General features: G+C 41.5%; 1 protein-coding gene across 4 annotated transcripts in view; it reads right to left on the reverse strand.

Moving 5' to 3' along the window:
- Positions 1-4,852: 4,852 nt before the first annotated feature.
- The window catches only part of LOC148013491 (C2 domain-containing protein / GRAM domain-containing protein), a 198,086-nt gene continuing 186,785 nt past the window's right edge, over positions 4,853-16,153 (reverse strand). For 3 of the 4 annotated variants that reach the window (XM_087667711.1, XM_087667709.1, XM_087667710.1), the window contains 3 exons: positions 6,062-6,125; positions 5,804-5,865; positions 4,853-5,682 (listed from right to left, as the gene is read on the reverse strand). In XM_087667711.1, the coding sequence (XP_087523837.1) occupies positions 5,497-5,682; positions 5,804-5,865; positions 6,062-6,125 (312 nt within the window). In that variant the 3' untranslated portion in view covers positions 4,853-5,496. The remainder of the gene's footprint in view (positions 5,683-5,803; positions 5,866-6,061; positions 6,126-16,153) is intronic. The other variant, XM_087667712.1, reaches the window with a different exon arrangement.

Raw genomic sequence — 16,153 nt, forward strand, 5'->3', positions numbered from 1 at the left:
GTTTCATTGGCACCTAGTTGACTAGTTAGCAAACCATAGATGCCCAATCAAGCTAATTAGCTAGCTAGCCTCATAGCTACCCAGTCATAGCTTGAATGCTACTTGGCTAGTTAGAGGTTTATTATCCAACCTAATTGGGAGGCACCACATCCAATTGATCAACCAACTACCAAACTACTTACCCACCTAGTTAGTTCCATGGTTAGCTAGTTAGTTAGCCAGTTGCATGATTGGCTAGCCAAAGAGCAATTAAAGGTAGATCTATGCTAATTCTACACAATATGATTGTTACATGTGGTGGAATATCATAAAGCTATTTGCTTTTACTAAACGATAAATTGAATTTCCACTATTCAATGATTATTGAGTTTTTAATTAAAATCGAAGAGACTACAATATTTTTCTCTATAGACACAATCCTTTGACCATGTCCAATATCTTTTCATCACACAGTGGGAGTAGAGAAGTGTTCCCCATGTAGCAAATTACTCCAAATCAGTACAGATGATAGGCATGCTTGCAAGGGAACATGCACAAACCTATTAGGTTGTCCTCAAAACCCATATTGCATGCCTTGAAGATCAAAAGGTTTAGACAAGAGTCACATTGTGTGTTAGGCATAAGAAACATAACCTAGAAATTAGGGCAGGATATGTCTCATGTGCAAGCAAAAAACTCTTTGCTATTTATGGAGCATTAGATCACACTTCTTCACCTCCATCTACAAGAAAAATGTAACAGTGGTAAATTAGCATTTTGTAAGAAAACACTAAACCTGGAAGTTGAAGAAAAACTGAAGTAATCATGGTTTTAGTCAAATGATATTTGGTAAGATAGCAAGGAAATTACATCTATCTTACTAACATGCTTATCAATGTCGTCATTATCAATATTTTGAACCATTACATTTATAGCCTCCTTACTACTTTCAATTAGACTTGAAATTTTTTGTTTCTCAATATCATCTGAGCAAGTTGCCAACCTTAACTCAAGATTACATATTTTTTTTGTGAATCACTTGGAGTAGCTTTAAGAAAATTTCATTGCCATATAACTTACACTTTCAATCTTCATGGCATTGTTTTTTTGCCTTTAAATCATCTTGAAGACGTAAAATCCTCTCTCCGCAATCTCTATACACAATGCATCTACCTGGGCAATGCGTGAACATGGGCCATTCTCCATCTTCCCCATATATGACATGTCACTATGGATTTGAATTCATCTATGGACCATGCAAACAGACCTCATAATCAATTATCAATCTTAATTGCAACCATGTTTTTTTTTTTTTTTTTTTTGCCTTCCAAGTTTGATTTCTTTTGTAACAAGTTGACAAAATCCTTGTAAAAATATCCCATGTGATGCATACTTGTGGTCCAATTTCTTTCCCTTTTGCACTCGAAACTCCACAGCTACACCTTTGGCAAATGCTACTAAAACTTTTCACATTTTTCAATGTAATACCAATTATGACACATTATTATAGCACCCCACCTATTTAGGTTCCATAGTGGTCCACCTTAGTATGCTTTCACCCAAGGAGGCTCAAGCTCAAGAAGAAGAATTATTTACAATGGCCAAATTTCCATTACACAATGAAAGTTTACAAATTTGTAGGCACATCCTTAAAATCTTAAATATGTAGTTGTTTGTACCTCTTGTAAACCGCTGTGATTGTCTCAAGTGGCCATTAATAAAATAGGACACATGATTTTGACCACTCATATCTTTGTGGCTAGTGTAGTATTATGAGGATCTAAAATGCATAATGTTATTATGCCATATTTTGGAATTGATCATGCATATGTATTTGGAAAATATTGATATTGGTCCAACTAGATAGTGTAATCTTATGATCATGTTGATTGGTCTTTCATACCATTAGTAATGGCTGTGATTCTAGCCCTCTGATAACTAATATTATAGACACTATCAATCAAGGTAGGTTATAAAAAAAAATTGTGCTTCATGGAGGGGTATCAACACAAATTGATATTTCATCTTCATTGAAGAAGGATTTCATCTGAAACCTTTATGCTTTGCTTTAGTTAGTCATCCCTTATTGAGTCGATTGGATAAACTTTCTTTAAATGGAGTTATTGTGGATCTCACCCTTCCAAGTAATTCAAGGTTGATTGGTCAACCATTGGCCAATGACTCTTACATGCTTCATAGAGATAAGAAAAAATAATATGAAATTAGCTATAGCTTCTTAGACTTTGTTTGGGTTGCATTGAGATTCAATATTAATACTCGAAAATCAATCCTTATTGAATGCACGAAAATAGATTTGGCTTACTTAGGGAGACAAGCCAAGATCCTTCCTAAAGGAATAATAATTAGACATCTAGGTTACCCATGAAGTGGATGTGTTGTCCAAGAATTCCATTGACTAGATATCTAATCATATTTGTATACTATGAATCTCGGCCATTACATTTTTGTCTCAAAGTGACACAAAGTGACAAAGTGTTGACAAGTCTTTTTTGTCTTTTACTTATTGGCTCCTGTCAAAGTCCAAAATAAAATACCAATCTTTATGAGCTAGAGTATTGGCTATCTCTAGATTGTTGTGCTCACAAGATTAGTCCTTCAAAATAAATACATGGTAAGGTCAAGTCTAAAGATGGTGGAAGGCTATCATATTTCTCAAAAATCAAGAATATTTGTCACCTTTGATAATACTTCCACATACTTCTTAATAAGCACAAGGTGGTATGGTCTAGATTAGGGAGAAATTTGGGAAACGCTTTTACTTCCTAAGGTGGAGGACTATGTGCCTTGTTCAATTGGGATTTCATTAAGGTTGATGGATTTTAGACTTCTAGCAAATGTGGTGTGTTATAACATGATAGGGGGATAAAAGAAAGATTATAGCAATGGTTAATAAGGCAATGCCATATAGACATGGCTATATAAAACAATAAATAGCTAGAGCTATGGAAGTACAAGATCTTGTATCAAGGCAAGGCAACATGCTTATTGGAGGCCTTAGATTCCTAGTGGCCATTGCTTCTTTTGTACATGTAAGGAGATGATATCTTATCTTTTTGTATCTTACACTAGACAAATTGTGGGATTTCATTTCCAAGGTTTGCACTTCAATGGCATTGCAAATAACTATCAATCAAAGGATATTGGGAAGATAAATCCTACTGATACACTTAATGGTCTTGTTTTGTGCTTTAGAAAGGGCTTTGACACATTTGGAAAACTATGAATATGTTTATTTTTAACTTACCTATAGAACTCATGGTGGTGTTGACTATAACATGGGTTTTTTTTTTGGAGTATGGCTCTTGACATATTGGCTTGGGTTATTGTACCCAATATGGCTACTAGATGGTTGGAGGCTTTTTGCACGACTTGGATCACTGCATCTATAAATAGTGGGTAGTGACACACTTAGTATGCAAGTAATTCGAAAAATTTCAAAGCTCTTCATACTCAGCAACAACAATTTCCTTCCCAAGGCTAATTGCTACATTTCAAAGTGCTAACCTCATAGATATCATTCATGGTGAAATGGAAAGATTCAAGTAGGTAAAGCTATAGATGCCAAAGGCAAAGCAATGTAGCAATAATTTTCTCTTGCATATTCTATCATGAGGATAGCATTATGAAATATTAAAGGAGTCTTATGTCGAAACAAAATGTATAGACTTAAGGACTATTTTTGCTGAAAACTAGGATAATTTATATAAGGTGGAGCACAAGCAACATGCAATGGTTGGTTCCATTTATGCTTTTAAGGATTTTACGATGTCTTTCAATGGTTAAGCACTTGGTAATTCCAAGGTCATTGTCGTTCACTCTTCCTTGCAACCTTTTGTGATTCACTAGAATGCGTGAGGTAGGTTTATGATTGTGGAGATTATATATGAGGAGCAAGCTCTTTGACTCGTAGGGGTGTATGCTCCCAATAGAGTTCGAGATCATCGACAACTTCGGGTGGACTTGCAGTGCCTCTCTTTGGACCACCAGAGGTTTATGATGGGTGATTTTAATACTTGTGAGTATGTAGATCAAGCAACTTTGCCTCATTCTATGATGGATGATCCAAAACGCTAGGCATCGGATGCTTTGACAATCTCATCATCCTAGTAGAGGATAAGAGATGGATCACTAAGAAGCTAATAAAGTTTGGTCAGTTCATTATAGTGCAACTAAGTGGTGCGATCACTTGCTTCATTTATAGAATTTAAATATTCCCTATCAAGGCAAAAGTTTTTATTTGGAGACTTCTCATTGGGGATCTGCCCATTGGCAATGTTCTATGGGTCCACGAGATATCCTATGCAAAGTATATTTTGTACTACTTGATGAGACCCCTATTCATTTTTTCATTTCTTGCCCGACCGCCAAACAAGTTTGGGCCTTCATCTCCAAAGTGTGGACCTTGCTGGTGACAAATCAAAGAATGCCTAGCTATTCTTGGGTCCTAGGGGTCCTAAGCAAGCTCCCATCCATGGGCCATGTTGTGATCTCAACATCCTTGCCTCTTTCACTTCATGCGATGGACTAGTCTTTGGCACATTTGGCGGACTCATAATGCTTTCTTCTATGATTTCAGCTGGCCTCACAATTGGAGAGGAGGCTGCTTCATGCATGGATACTGCTTACTCCACCCTTGTTGTGCCCTCTTGATGATCCCCTTATTATTTCCCTATGGAATGGCAATTGATAGCAGTTTTTGTTCCTATAGAATGCTATTCTTATAGCCTTTTGGCTTCATGTGTGTGTTGTTGCCATCCAACTTGGTTGGCCGGAAGGATTGATGTAAATATTTCCGTACATTAATTTAAACTTCTTCACGAAAAAAAAGAGAGAATGGTTAAATTCTTAAGTGATTTGAGATTTATAGAGAGGGGGCAGGTTCACAATGGATGGATGATGCTGATAACCATCAAAACTTGAGAAAACATTTGCTTTTTGGCTTAGGTGGCACCATGTATGAGCCCTCATGATTGGTGGGATTCTGAACCATGAATGTTTTCTGTTACATTCAGGGAAGATATGATTTGTTTCCACATCAAAAGATGCCATCAAATGTGAACTGGCTGTGATGTACTTTGACAGTCTATCAATCATATCATACTGCCTTTTTGTAAGCCAAATCTCAACTTGCTTTGTCCAATAGAGTTCTTTGTCAACACAAACTTTTGTTTACAATAAGGCACTTTAAGGTGCCAATATAAGTTTAATTGGAGTCCACATTACAAGCAAGAAACTGGCTAGAGAACTACTAGTACTGCGGAGTCATTAGAGAATCTACAATGGCAAACTGAACAAAGGTGCTCCCCTGTTGTAAGGTGACTGACTGATACATTAGATTGATCAGCCATGGAAAACTCATCAATGGCTTGCTCCTGTACCAGGGCCTCATTCTTTGACAAGCATACTTCAGCAGGCTTCCTTAGAAGCAATAGGAGTAAGGCACACCTGATTTGTACAGGGCTTTACAAAAAGCCCCAAATCCCGAAATTTTCTGCATTAGATTTGGTTCTCCTCCCTTTCAGGTTCAGATGCAGTCATTGAAACCAGCTCAAGGTTGTGGTTTTGTGGTTCCTTGTCTCCATTTTCAGGAGGCGAGTCCTGAAGACCACCCAGAGTATGTGAATCTGGTGAATGCAGCTGTTCCTCTGCAAGCTTTAAGAAGAGCTCCACATCTTTTTTGCACTGGAAAAGAAATTACATGGGTAACTGGTGCTCTGCACAGATATTAAACTGCATCTTCTTTTGCACAGCAAAAAGATTTACACTATTAACTGGTGCCTTGTACCATAAAAAGGAGCACTACCTCGTTAACTGTGCCAGCTTTAATTTTCTGCTGCATAATGCACCATCTATTGAAATGTGCTCCTGCAGAAATTGAAGATGACTTCTCAGGACATTCTTTCTGGATTGGTCAGAATGTTCATCAACTTGACTTGCTAGAGTGCATCATGTGGAGCTCAGAAAAATAGAGGTTGTACAAAATTCTAGCAGCATCACACAATTCAGAGAGTACTTCCTTCAAACTGCCGTAACTGTAGAGACGATAAACTTCAATACATACCTACTTTTACTTCCAGTTTACACATGGAACTTGCCACTGTGTTGAATGTCCATTTTGCATGTATCTGCAGGATTTAACGTTTTTAGACTCCCATAGAAGTAAAAGCTATTAAGACTGACACATCCACAACCAAGTGCACACCTTTGAGAAACCTCCAAAAGGGATGAAACCCACAGAATTTTACATCCAAGAAAGAGAAAACAAACATAGTAGGTATCAGCCCTTCATTCATGGAGGATGTAATTTTGTTAAATAGGGAGATATACAATGTCAAAAAAGATGTCATTGGTTGGGGCAGCTAAGCATAGTCAGAATTGAGCACAAAGATGTCTACGTCTAGTATTTTTAACAAAGAGTAGGAACATAACTCATCCATCTTATGTATGCAAACCATCTTGAAATTGAGCTCTCTTTTGCCCCAAAGAAGAGAAAGTTCTCTTGGTTAAATCACAATCACAAGGCAAGTACAAGATTAGCCATAGAATGGACTCCCAGATATAAGAATTATAAAGTAAAAAAAAGGAAAGTCTAGAAAAAGGCCTGAATGTAATCAATCAGCAAGCCAAAACTTTTAGATCTGTTCTACAAGGATGAGAGAGACAATCAGCAAACTAAAGTCATCCAGTACTACAAGAACCTTATGAAACACCAATGCATTAGAGCCATCCACAGACTGTGGATCACACTGCTCGTGTATGTCAAAAGGGATGAAAATCCACCTTGAAATATGAAAGTAAGAAATTACACACACAATAAAGGTCAAGCTAATGCAAAAGCTAACTTTAGCCCTCCCCCCTCCAACCAACACACTCACACACACATGCACACCCCATCCCACCACCACCCACCCCCCCTTACCCTTTTCCTTTTTTCTTTTCGTTTTGTGGTGCAAACTATTGTATAACATACCAGTTTATAAAATGGCTGAGCATGCTGAACATGTGTGCATGCACGCACACACACATGCACACACCACCCACTACCCCCACCCCTTCGTTGAAGATATGCTGGAGTTCGTACAAAGAAAACACACAATATGCGAACACAACTAAAACACAATAACTTGGACAAAAAGGTAAAATGCAAACAGAGAACAAAGATAATTCTGAAGTGAATGAATGATTGCTGTAAATGATGCAACAATGTACCACCTAAAAGAGAGTGCAGCCAGTGACACGTAGCAGTATGCAGCTAGGCAACAGCTGGCAAAGGGTAGTCGGGCTGTGCAGCATCCCAACGCAAGCTGTAACTGTCATCTAGGGTAGTCCGGCCTATGCAACAGCCAAACGCAAGCTGCAAACTGTCATCTAGGGTCCTGGACAGAAGTGTTGAGCTAAAAATGCATTAGCATGACTTAAATAGCCCCAAAACATGCTTAATTAATGAAGAAACCTTCTTATCTTAAAAAGAAACGCGATCCTAGAGAGTTACTGTGTCCCACATGCAAAACCCTGATTTGGGTGCCCCAAACTTTTTATTAATAGGCATGCAACCCACCACTCTCCCTTAATCTCGTTTTTGCAGGTTTCAGGAACCATATCTATACTGCCCACACCCCTTCGCGGAGGGCATCACGGTAAAAGCTTCACCCAACCATCTGCTACCATTTGGCGCCTAATTCCAGTCTTTGCCTTCACTCTGCAGCTGACCCCTAGTACCCTGGAGCTCTTACCTACAATCGGATTGCTGCATTTGATGCTGATGTCAGCATCAAATATTGTCACCATCAATTTGAAGCTATCGCCCTAATCTTCTTTCTCCTCCACAAGCTACATTTACAGTTTCTAGCTTCCACCCTAACTCTCTCTTCTCTATTTGCTCTGTTTGCACCTAACAACTATTGCCCAGTTTTTCTCTCTTCTCAGGTACCTACGTTTTTAGTCTCTCTCTCTCCTACGCAGCCATCTCCATTAGATCCAGCCTTCCTTGGCTGCATTTGCTGGTATTCGACACTCGGAGGCTGCCTTTGCTGCGATTCAAGATTCGTTCAGAGTACGACACACTCTACAGCTCATAACCTCTGTATTGATCCCAGAGATACGAGAGTTCGAGGTCCAATATGTCAAAAGATGATGTACCAGCGAGACAATAGGGTTTGCGGGAAGGAACACAGAGTGAACTCGGCAAACATGGAGAAGAGAAGAGACAAGAAACTCTTATGAATGGAATGATGAAGTTCTGAATCATGAAGTGAATGTGATAGAAGGGAACAAGGGTGCCGTGGCACAACGAAGATGATGAAGACAACCACGAACCATGAACCACAATGTCCTCCGGAAGGGGTGTGAGGACAGTGGAGAGACTGGAGAGAAGGGGTGACAGATTGAATGAATCAGACGTAAGGGATGAATGAGACAGTGGCCTATAAACAGACACAGTTAGTCTAGGATGGCGCCCCTTTGGGGCTCCAAACCCTAAACGCAAAACACAGAAACGCAAACTACGGGTGAAGGGTTTCTCAACACCCTAAACACAAAACCCTAAACGCAAAAATGCAAACTGTGGGTGAAGGGTTTCTCAACACCCTCTCTCAGGCCCAAAAAGGGGAACAAGAGAAGAGTGAGGTGGAGATGCAATGCTACATGCTAAAGAATGCTCATGCAACAGGTGCCACTTGGACGGTGTCCCTCGTGGGGAAATTGTTCACTTGCCCAAGCGCCCTAGTACAAAGATGATGAAAACATGCAATGCATAGGAGGAATGTTGGACTTTGTGTGGTGTCGAGAACCATAAGGCCCATAATCGATCTCGAGAGGTGACTCCATACTGACCAAGAGACGAAGAAGATCCACTGTGTAATTTGAGAATACCACGTGAAAGGAGACCTTTGAAGATAGTCAAGAGACTGGATGAGCTGTAGAACCTGAAACTCAACCTCGGGAGAGAAGCCACTAGCTCCATGACTCCATGCTGGAAGGAATACGAAGGCTTAGCCAACAAGTCATTGCTGAAGACCCAAGGGCCCGATCTAGATGGATCCTTTAGATCCTGGATATGAGTAGAGGAAATGACTGCTCAAAGGAGAGCCACTCCTCGAAAGTGAAAGGTGGTGGTGTGTGAAGAACTTCAGGGCACATAGGGTCCCTCTTTGAATCAGAAGGAGTAGAAGTAGCAACCCTCCTCTGAAGCTGAAGAAGAATTGGAAGCCTCCTTTGAGGGCGAAGTAAAAAAATCCCCCTCTGAATCCCAGTCTGAGAGAGAAAGGGAATCCGACCACTCATGGCTAAGTATCTAATGATGAAGGAAGTGTCGCCAGTCGTGCCGAAGAAGGTATCTGGGGCTCGGAAGAAGAAGCCAGAAAGCACCTAGAAGTGGCCTCTCGAACCTGAGTGGAAAAGGGTGGAGAAGAAGGAGACTTAGGATAAGCCAAGGATGGGGAACAGTCGCCGGCTCTCAGGAGAGTGGACTCTAGAGGAGATGTGGGCCGTGGAAGCCACTGTACCTAGAAGTAGGTGGGGGAAACCTCCGCGCAGTGGGGTGGTCTCCAGGAGGGTTTATAGTGCCTCGTAAGGTCTTAGAGTCTCCACGTGCTCGAAAGGACTTAGTTCGCGTCGGGTGCAACTTATTGCCTTGAGCATAGTACTCTATTAGCTGATGCAAAACGATCTCTGTGGCCCTGAAAGGAGAGGTGGCACAAGGAGTGCCTGGTGGAAGACGTATATACCCTTGGGGGGGGGGGGGAGGGGAGCAAAGGTCGAAGTCGGCAAGCATTAGTGGTGTGTCCGGTGATGCCACAGTAGGAGCACCTAGTAGTCTGATCATTTGTTGGTAAAGAAGCCATGGGTACCAGTGTGCCTTGTTGAAGAAGGAAGAGATCAGCCAACGAACTGTAGACTACAATGTCCGGCTCAAGGGCTAGGAGGGCACTGGAAGTGTTGGAAGTAAGCTGCCAGTGGGAGGAGGATGCGACCAGCCGTAAGAGGTTGCAACCACTAGAAAAACGCAGGTGAGGAGAGAGAAAAACTAAAAACGCAGGAAAAACCAACAATAGCAGTCAATATGCTAAAATCAGCTTTGAACAGTGTGTGAAAGGTTGGAAACAGGTGCAAGATTGTTGTAAACAACAATGGCAGCTTGGACCGCGATGTCCTCCATATCCGGGGTGTGGGCAGCAAGCTGAAATACCTGAAATCTGCAAAAACGAGATTTTTTTTTGAATGGAGAGTGATCGGCAACAGTTGCTCTGCTGTAAACAGCTGCAAACTGCGGGTGGAAGGCTGGAAATAGGCGCCAAACTGTAGATGACAGCAAGGGACAGCTGAGACTGCGATGTCCTGCGCGAAAGGGGTGTGGGCAACAACCTGAAAACACTTGAAACTTGCAAAAACGAGATTTTGATACAGCGGAAGAAGAAAAGTGGATGCCGAATCCGCCACCGGTCTTTGCTTTCACTAGAGTGGAGGATCTTTGCCACTGTTTGAGAAAATCCAGCTCTGATACCATGTCAAAAGATGACGTACCAGCGAGACAATAGGATTTGCAGGGAGGAACACGGAGTGAACTCGGTAAACATGGAGAAGAGAAGATAAGAGAGAAGAAACTTTGATGAATGGAATGATGAAGTTCTGAATCATGGAGTGAATGTGATACAAGGGAACAAGGGTGCCGTAGCACAAGGAAGATGATGAAGACAACCACGAACCACGAACCACGAACCACAATGTCCTCCTGAAGGGGTATGAGGGTAGTGGAGAGGCTGGAGAGAAGAGGTGACGAACTGAATGAATCAGCCGTAAGGAATGAATGAGAGTGTGGCCTATAAATAGGCAGAGTTAGTCTAGGATGGCACCCTTTTTGAGGCTATAAACCCTAAGCGCAAAACGCAAAAACACAAACTACGGGTGAAGGGTTTCTCAACACAGTATTCACTATATAGTGTGTTTGCTATAAGAGCATTGTATATTAAATATTCATTCACTTCATTATTCCTTGTGTTCACTATCTCTAAGATACCCTAACCCTAACCCTAACTGTGTTTTGTGTTTATTAATCTGTGCTTTGTCTTACGATTGATTTTGTCTTTTGCATTTAGAGCATTTCTTCACATGGTATCAAAGCTAGGTACTCTCTGAGAAACCTTGGTCATTGATTCAAAAGCTCATTCACAAAAGTAAGAACAATAGAAGAGTCAGATGACTTTGAATACATTCACAACACCACTATAGTCTCCACAACCAAACATGGACATAAATGATCAGGAGTGCACCTCTCAGCTTGCTACTGTCCGATCTGACATGGATAGAGAACCTTCGGACTACCATGGAGTCCATAGATCATATCAAAATTTTGTTGCTGAGTATGATCTCTTATGGATAGGGCTCAGTAGGAGGTTGAAGGTAAGTCTGAGTTTTCTCCTTCAGATTTAGTGCACAAAACTAATGATCTGGCAGGACCTTCAGAATCTCCACTACAAATTGGCTATCCAGAAGTGGGAACCTAGCTCCGATTACACATCACTTCCACAATGCTTCTTTTCTCCAACGTCAGGTATAAACCCTATTATTTCAGATTCTATGCCAACTAATTTTGTATTTTTTGTTGGATTGGGGGATGCTCATCAAGAAGAGACTCTTCAAAATAACTTGGGTTTGTGAGTAATGAGGAAGACGGGTATTTCTTTATGAACTCAAAACTAGGTAAGAAGCTAAAAGAAGAGCTTGTAAGTATTCCATCCCTTCCTTTTCCTTCAAATGATTTTATTTCTCATGGTCAATATGGAGTAGATGCACCTTCCTCTAATACATTTAATGGACAATAGGAACCAACCATGTTTCCCAAAACAACATCCATCACAAATCCATTTGGGCTCCCACCCATCCCTCCCTCATCTTCCGCTGCACCTTCCTTTCTGCTTCCATTAAGTGCACCACATTATCTACCACACAACGGGGGTTTTCCACATTTAGGCACAACCTTTAGAACCTCTACATACCCGTTTCCAAGCGGTGTACCTATGACGGAGGCTCGACCTCCCATACACACACGTTTGAGTTATCCCTCTGGGAGTGCATCCCAAACATACTCGAGTGTGGATCGTTGGTATCATAGTTTGCCTCTATGGCATTACCTAGTGGACCATCCAGTCATTCTGTTGTGCCCCAGCCGACATTTGGACAAGGCTATTGTGTCCCAATGCCTCCACCTACACCTACAGTATAATATGGACCTATGTTCGTTTCGGTACATCTATAGCAATCGGCACTCATTGAACATCAGTAGCCCAATTCTGCCTATCCATCACTAACCCCTCCTCCTCCTCCTTATCCACCACCATCCAAGTCTCTATCTTATCCCATCTATCCATCTTTTTGGACACCTCATGGTTCTAGCTCCTCATCCACCAAGCATGCTTTTAATGACAAGAATTATTTCAACGGGTCCAACTATACCACTTGGTCAAATTTGATGAGCCATCTCTTAGACTCTCAAAACCTATGGGATTTAGTGCACAAATTGGAACCCCAACTTAGTCCCGCACTTGTTTCATATGAGGTCATCCGCTCATGAAAGGCTCGTAACGCCTCCGTTATTGTCCACCTTATGTAGGGCTTATTGCTTGAGTTTCACTCTCAGCTTCAACATTTCAACTTAGCATCCGAGCATTGGGCACACTTGACTGACTGTTATGTGGCTCGCCATCACATCAATTTGGATCATTAGCTCCAAAACTTCAAAATCACAAATAAGGATGACTTAAACGTCATTGACTGAGTATCGGTGTCTCCTTACCGAGTTCTCAACCACCACTGGGGCTCCTAAGTCCTTAGACGATCAAGCTATCCTATTTTTTAACAAGCTCCCAAGAAAATAATTCCATTTTATGCAGCAGGTGATTTCACAGGCTTAGATACCCACATCTTATGAGTTTGAGTGTTAGTTGTTGCATTATGCATGGTTGTTCGATCAATTTCATAACATGTCCTTGATAGAGGAGACTCTAGTTGCATCTTCTCAAAGGATGCAGTCGGGCAAGGGCAAATAAAACTTAAATCAAAATCAAAATCAAACCAAGGCTAGAGAATCCCGACAAACCACTTAATCTTCTCCTAAACCTGGATGGCAGAATATACTTAAGAAGAATAGGTGTTGTCAACATTGTCAAAAGGTTGGCCATTATGACAAGAAGTGTCGATCTAACGCAAGAGGCACATAGCCAAAATCCAAGAATCAAACCCCCACACCCTAGTCAAATAACCCCCAGTAGGGGAAAGCAGCGTGGTAGCAACCCTCACCAGGGCCAGTGGCAAGGCCAGAGCCACACTGCCACACTAGTCAGCTATCACAGTCAAGGAACTACTCAACTCTAGAGGATTTGTCTCATTGGTCTACAGAGGCCTACATCGTCTCCTTAGCGACATTGGATGTGAGTCTTGTTCACATTTGCGAGTTGCCTCCTAGTGAGGTACCTGCAAAGGCTCATTCGTCACAACCAAGCACCTCAACACCTGTTTTGCTTGTGGACAGTGGTGCTATCCATCACATGACTCCTATAGCAGACATTTTTACTTCCTAGGTCCCTACAACCGAGAGTGTTCACGTAGGAAGAAAATCCTCAGCCAAGATTAAGGCCCAAGGTCACGTCAATCTTCCCACTGACTTGGCTCTAGATCTCCCTTCATTGGATGATGTCTATTATGTCCCCCAACTTGGGGTGAACTTCTTGTCCGTTCAGTAGCTTTGCTAGTTGGGGGAGTAGTTTTCTTCACAGCGACCACAGTCAAGGTCCTCGATTCTTAGACTAGTTTAGTGATTGCTCGAGGCAAGACACAACCTAATGGCCTTTATCACATGACACATTTTCTTACCAAGCCAACTACCGATGATTCGAAGTTCCATCGCTTCTATGCTTTAGCCACCACACGGGAGCCCACTGACTCTGAGCGTCTTTGGCATTTCACTTGGGACATCTTGGCTATGACTCTCTTTATGAGCTATCATGTCAAGAGATGGTTGAGGGCCTTCCACGCCTAGAACTATCTCGAGAGGTCTATAAGCATGTCAGCTAGGTAAGCAACATCCTATACCTTTCCTCAGTAATCTATCACTAGTGCTACACAACCCCTTAGACTTATTCATGTAGATCTTTGTGGTCCCACATCCACTGCTGCCTTGAATGGAGCAATGTATTTTTTTTTGATAGTGGATAACTTCATTAGATACCTTTGGGTGTACTTCCTAAAGCACAAGTTTGATGCCTTCACTTATTTTAGTGCTTGGGTGTTGTTGGTTCATAACCAGGCTAGTCATTATGTGAGTACTATGAGGAGTGATTCTGGTGCCAAGTTTACCTTCCATGAGTTCTCTCAGTTTCTACAAGAATAAGGCATTGCACATCAGCTCATCTTTAACAACTCCCCCGCACAAAATGGAGTCATAGAGCATAGGAACCGAACAGTCTGGAATATGGCACGCTCTTGCTATTCGCAGCAAAGATCCTTGAGTGCATTGGGGTTGAGGCTATCAACACTTCTGTGTACATCCTTAACCGATATCCAACTGTGGTGGTCCCTAAAAAGACTTCGTGCGAGTCATTTTTCGACACTCGGCCTATTATTTCTCACTTCTGAGTTTTCAATAATCATGCTTATACAGACACTCTTGATGACAAGATAGAAAAGATCACCCCTCAACCAGATCTCTTGATCTTTGTGGCCTATTCTTCTGAAGAAAAAGCCTGATCCTCAAACGAACAAGGTGATCATTAGAAGGGATGTCATCTTTGATGAGAGGAGCATAGTGCAGTCCTCTACACTGAACTCTTCGTCCTTACCTTGGCTCACATAATTTGAAATCATGCCTACTGAACCAGGTCTACTATCCACTACTGACCTTCCAGCAGATATTTTAACTTCCAATCCTCCTCCGCGAGACCCATTACCTCACTGGTACCAGCTGACCATGTGGGATTTGGGGATCCTTCCACCGGATTACACTTTGAAGGGCCCTAGAAGGTCTGCTTGGCTTGCCCCTCAAGTTTCATATGCACCGTTGTTTATAGCTGATTACATTGCACATTCTGAGCCGACAAGAGGCTCTTCAAAATTCTCTATGGCGTGAGGCCATGGAGAAGGAATTGGCTACTATTGATTGAAATGGAACTTGGACACTAGTGGATCGTCCTAATCACAAGCCAGTCATCGAGACAAAGTGGATTTTTAGGACCAAGCTAAAGGCTGATAGTACTTTAGACAAATAAAAGGCTCGCCTTGTAGTGCAAGGTTTCCGGCAAAAGCACGACATTGACTATGAAGAAACCTTCACATCTACCGCTCGATCGACATCATTTTGTATGTTGCTTGCACTTGCTACTCACACAATTGGCAGATCTATTAGATGGACATCAAAAGTGCCTTTTTGAATGGTTATTTGAAGGAGGAAGTCTATGTGGAGCAACCTCCCGACTTTTCTTCCATTGACCGGACTCACAAGATATTTCGCTTTGCAAAAAGCTCTTCATGGGCTAAAGCAAAAGCCGAGGTCTTGGTACCATAGGATGGAGGAGTTCTTATGGACTCATGGATACCATTCTACCCCCTATGATCCAAATCTATATGTGTGCATGATTAGCGATATCTTGCTTGATGTTGATGATATATTACTCACTGGCTCCAATTCTACGGCTATCGCAGAAATTAAGACACAACTTTGCTCTACATTCGAGATGACAAATTTCGGATTGTTGTCTAATTTCTTGGGAGTGGAGATTGTTCGATCTGAAGGAAGTATCTTTCTGTCACAGCAAAAGTACATTCTACTGCTTTTGGAATAATATTGCACTGATTAGACACATCCAATGGCCATGCCTCTAGATCTCACTGTCCATCTGCACAAGGATACCTTCGATCAGCCTCTTGATGCTCACACCTATCGTTCGGTTGTAGGAAAATTACTCTAGTTGATTTATACTAGACCAAATCTTGCATTCTCAGTTAGTTTGCTTAGTATTTTAAGGCATCTAGAATGTCTCATTGGATTGCTTATCTTTATGTGTTAAGATATTTAAGGTATACCTTTAAATATAGACTAACTTATAGTCATGGTTTATGCTTGCACGGGTACACTGATTCTGACTGGGTGGGAAATCCTAACACC

Source organism: Lygodium microphyllum, chromosome 26, assembly GCF_053477565.2.
Source record: "Lygodium microphyllum isolate KBCC chromosome 26, Lygodium_microphyllum_v1.1.10, whole genome shotgun sequence".
NCBI classification, from domain to species: domain Eukaryota; kingdom Viridiplantae; phylum Streptophyta; class Polypodiopsida; order Schizaeales; family Lygodiaceae; genus Lygodium; species Lygodium microphyllum.